We start from the raw sequence: 4727 nt of genomic DNA, 5'->3' as shown, positions 1-4727 counted from the left end.
CCACCCGTCATTACCACACCAGCCACTGTGACCATCTCTACCCCACCTCCACCCCTTATCACACCAGATCTAATTCCACCTCTTGCAACTCTGAGTCAGTAATATCATTTCCAGTTAAATTACTCACCAACACAGGGGCAGGGACTTTGAAGGAGGTCTGTCTGATCAGCCAGTCTTCATGAAGCTGATGAAGAGCTTCTAAATATTCCTGATTAAATTGGACACAGTCAACAGTGAGAGGATTGCACAAAATGGAAGCAGTTTTCCTCCCCAGTTTCCAATCAAGTCCTTCTCCTCCAACTCTCTCTATCCCATTCCTCTCCAGCAGGCAGCAAGACCTTCATCAGCTAAACTCGCAGCATCAATTGTTTTCTGGTACCTTACTTCATCACTGAAGTTTCTCAATCCTGGAACCATTCCTGTAAATCACTTATAGAGTCATACAACACAGAAACAGATCCTTTGGTCTAACCAGTCCATGCTGACCATGTTCCCAAACTAAACTAGACCCACCTGCCTGAGTTTGGCCCACTTCTGCAGTCTCTCCAATGCATTCACGTCCTTCCTATAATGGTTTCATGGACGCTATTATCGAGACCAGTTTTCAACTTATTAAATTCCACGAATTTAAATTCTATCGGCTACCTGTGACCCCAAGCATTAGCGTGACATCTGGATTACAACTAATCCAGTGACAATATCACTCTGCAACCACCTCCCCAATGTTGGATTGATGAGAATTGATACAAATGATGATGATAAATGAATGAATGAGGATGATCCATTGTTAAGAAGTCTCTAAACAAAGCAAATGCCCTTCACATCAGCTTGACCCAAACCCTTGTGCATTTTCATACTCACTAAGGGAATAACTTGCTCCTCATTCCGACACCGGATTCTCAGTCTCTCGTGACAAGTCTCAGGAGCAGTTTGAAGATACACTGAGGAAGAATGAGATTGAGGAGTCGAGGTGTTAGGATCCTACAAAACAGGTCCCTTCTTCTTTTAACTGTCAAGCTCACTCCCACCCCCCCCCACCCCAGCTAGACCCTTCCTACTGCAGTCCTGAGTCGCAGGGAGACCTCCAGCAAGTGTACACTTGCAATGGTACCAAGGACACTTGATATCCACACCCAATGTTCTTCACAGAATTAGAGTGAGAAATTACACCACGGAGGGCATCACAATTGTGCTTGATCCTGCCCTTATGGATGTCCCTTTTCCAGCAATAGAAAAGTAGGTCATGAGAACAGGAAGCAGCCATTTAGTTTTAAGAACTCATTCCACCATTAATAAGATCACTGTTGACCTGATTATGGTCTCAATCCATGACCCTGTCTGCCAACCCCATAACCCTTGACTGAACAGGACTAGCCATATAAATATGGTGGCTAAGAAAGCAGATCAGAAGCTAGTAATACTGCAGTGAGTAACTCACCTCCTGACTCCCCAAAGCCCATCCACCATCTACAAGGCACAAGTCAGCAGTGTGATGGAATATCCACAGTTTTCCTGAATGAGTGCAGCTCCAACAATACAAGAGGCTTGATTCCATTCAGGACAAAGCAACCCACTTGATTGGCACCACATCCACGAGCATCCACTCCCTCCACCAACAATACGTAGTTACAGTGTGTACCATCTACAAGATGCACTGCAGAAATTCACCAAAGATCCTCAGACAGCACCTTCCCCAAACCCACAAGCACTTCCATCCAGAAGGACAAGGGCAGCACATATATGAGAACACCACCCCTGCAAGTTCACCTCCAAGCTACTCACCATCCTGACCTGGAAATATGTCACTGTTCCTTCACTGTCACTGGGTCAAAATCCTGGAATTCCCTCCCTAATGGCATTGTGGATCAAACCACAGCTGGTGGGCTGCATCAGTTCAAGAAGGCAGCTCACCAAATCATCAACGAAGTCATCAATTTTGCTTTTATTTCCATCCTTCTCTCATATTCACCTGGTCCATCTCGGACTCTCTCCTTCCCTTCCTTTACTTCATTGTTTCCATTTCTGGAGCTAGGTTGTCCACCAATATCCATTACAAACCTACTGAACCCCGCAGTTACCATGACTACACTTCTTCACACCCTGCTCTCTGCAAGGACTCCATTCCATTTTCCAAGTTTCTCCATGTCTACTGTATCTCTGCTGATGATGCCACCTTCAACCAGGTTGCCTCTGGCATGTCCTCCTTTTGCTTCACCTGAGGACATCCCCCCACTCACCGCACTGTGACTGGCACAGTCCTCAGCCACGTCCAATCCATCACCTGCACTTCTGCCCCCACCCTTTCCTTTCCTTTCCAGAACCACAACAGTTGTCCTCACTTTCCACCCCACCAGTCTCGACATCATTCTCCACCATCTCTCCATGGTGTCGAAATGTCTGAACAAAAACGAGCCAGCTCAGCGAGCAAGTCAACAACCTCATCATTCTCCACCACCAAACACATCCTCCCCTCCCAGCTGGGTCATCATTCCACAGGGACCATTCCCTCCAGAACACTCTGGTCCACTCCTCTATCACTCATAAAACTGCCCCACTCTCCAATGGCATGTTCCCATGCAATCGCATAAGATGAATCCCTTGGCCATTTACCTTCTCCCTCCCACATACCTTCCAGCTGAAGCAGAATTTCACATGTGTGTCTTTCAGTCCAGTCTATTCTATTTGCTGCTCAGTCTACTTCATTCAATGCTTACAGCGTAGTCTCCTTTACATTAGTGAGACCAAACAGCTGCTTTGCAGAACACGTCCACTCTGTCTGTCAGAATGACCCTGACCTCCCAGTACCTTGCCATTTCGTTAAGGCCCTCGCCCAAGTCAATTAGCAGCTCTTACCAATCAAATCGATGGGAATATTGACGTTCGTCACGATCCAATTAAACCACTCGGTGAGCACGGCGTAATCCACAGCTGGCATGGTGAAGCTGGATAGGGAAAAGAGAAATGTTACTCACTATTCCTCTGGAGTTAATGGAGGAGGTGTTGTCCAGAAAAGCTAGAGCTACTGGAAATCCGGATCTCCTTCCCCAAGAAAAGGCTGAGCATGCCGGGGTCCAACTGGAAAAGGAAGGAAATGTGATAGGTTTCGGTTGGATAATATTATTGAGGGAATCTGGAGCCCTGTCGGCTAAGTGGACTGGAGGAGCTGATCAGACATGAGCTGATTGAATGGCAGAACAGACTGAATGCCCTCTATGTGATCCCAAGTTAGCCACCACCCAGCACAAGGGCAGGGACCTGGGTTCGATTCCACCCTTGGGCGACTGCGTAGAGTTTGCACATTCTCTCCGTGTCTGCGTGGGTTTCCTCCGGGTGCTCCAGTTTCCTCCCACAGACCAAAGTCATGCAGGTTAAATTGCCCACAGTGTCCAGGATAGGTGGATATTGGCCATGGGAAATGCAGGGTTACAGGGATGGGTGGGTCTGGGAGGGATGCTCTTCTGAGGGTTAATATGGACTTATTAGGCCAAATGGCCTGCTTCCACACTGTAGGGATTCTATGAACTCCTCCCTGCAATGATCCCATTCTCAGCATTCCCATTCCAGCCAAAGGATTCAGCATCCCAATCTCAATCCAAACAGCTCAGGCAAGTGGCGACTGGAGCTCTGAGTCAGAATTGCAGACTGATGTCTGGTGGATTACTCATGTCGGTGGTGGCCGCTATCAGATGGGTTTTGGGTTGACTTTAAATCTTCCTGCTGCCTAGGACCAAGCGCCACCATGAAACCTGTGTAAAGGCACTTGGTCACAAAAGGAGTCGTAATGTTGCAGCCTGTCAAACTTCAAACCAACCTGTGAACCCTCTGAGTCCTACACACAAGCTCTTTCAACATCCTCACTATGCTGAAACCAAACACTGCAGCTTCAACTCTGGATTTCAGATCCTCACCTTGATTGTTTTGAATCCAACCTGTTCAGGGATGTTATTACACATCTCTGGAGCAGGTGGGACTTGAACCCATGCCTCCAGGTCCAGAGATATGGCCCTTATCACTGCACCAAACAACAGTCACCTACTGTTCTTTATATATCCGGACGTGCCAGATAACTGAACTTTTTTTATTCTCCCCAGCATCACCAAATCACCCGTGTTGTTCCAATTTATTAACCATCACCAGTAAATCACCATGTTGTCCAATTGATTAATTAACATACAAAGCCCAGTAAGGACAATGTAAGTCACCAAAGTGAGGGAGGAGGAGGGGAGGCAACTGTCAACTAAATTAGAAAGAAAATTATTTAACTACTTTTCTAACCAACCCATTCAGAGATGTTATCATACAGCGCTGGAGCAGGTGGGACTTGAACCTGGGCCTCCTTGTCCAGAGGTAGATACTACCACTGTGCCACCAGAGAGCAGCGACGGTCACCTATAATTTCAGGGCTAATTGATAACCTGCATAATCATGTCAGAGTCAGAAGCAGACCACTCAGCCCATTGAATCACTGCTCGTGTTTTCCTCCCCATGCAGCTAACAGTTTAGCCCACTCCCTCACAACATGATGGAATGTTCGTTTTTTAAAGCAGTTAATGCCTTTTGAAAAAATAACTGATGAAAACTGTATCAGAGATAGTAGGAACTGCAGATGCTGGAGAATCCGAGATAACAAGGTGTAGAGCTGGATGAACACAGCAGGCCAAGCAGCATCATAGGAGCAGAAAGGCTGACGTTTCGGGATGAAGGGTCTAGGCCCGAAACGTCAGCCT

At 46.9% G+C, this 4727-nt stretch overlaps 1 protein-coding gene across 1 annotated transcript in view; it reads right to left on the bottom strand.

Moving 5' to 3' along the window:
- tk2 (thymidine kinase 2) overlaps positions 1-4727 on the bottom strand; it is a 25781-nt gene that overhangs the window by 4085 nt on the left and 16969 nt on the right. Inside the window, exons 5-7 of the mRNA XM_048605950.1 lie at positions 2854-2967; positions 862-941; positions 128-208 (exon numbers count right to left, since the gene is read on the bottom strand). Coding sequence (XP_048461907.1) covers positions 128-208; positions 862-941; positions 2854-2967 — 275 coding nt within the window. The remainder of the gene's footprint in view (positions 1-127; positions 209-861; positions 942-2853; positions 2968-4727) is intronic.

Source organism: Rhincodon typus, chromosome 15 (genome assembly GCF_021869965.1).
Source record: "Rhincodon typus isolate 14 chromosome 15, sRhiTyp1.1, whole genome shotgun sequence".
NCBI classification, from domain to species: Eukaryota; Metazoa; Chordata; class Chondrichthyes; order Orectolobiformes; family Rhincodontidae; genus Rhincodon; species Rhincodon typus.
Note: the sequence above shows the minus strand (reverse complement) of the source record. Positions and strands in the feature narration are given on the sequence as shown.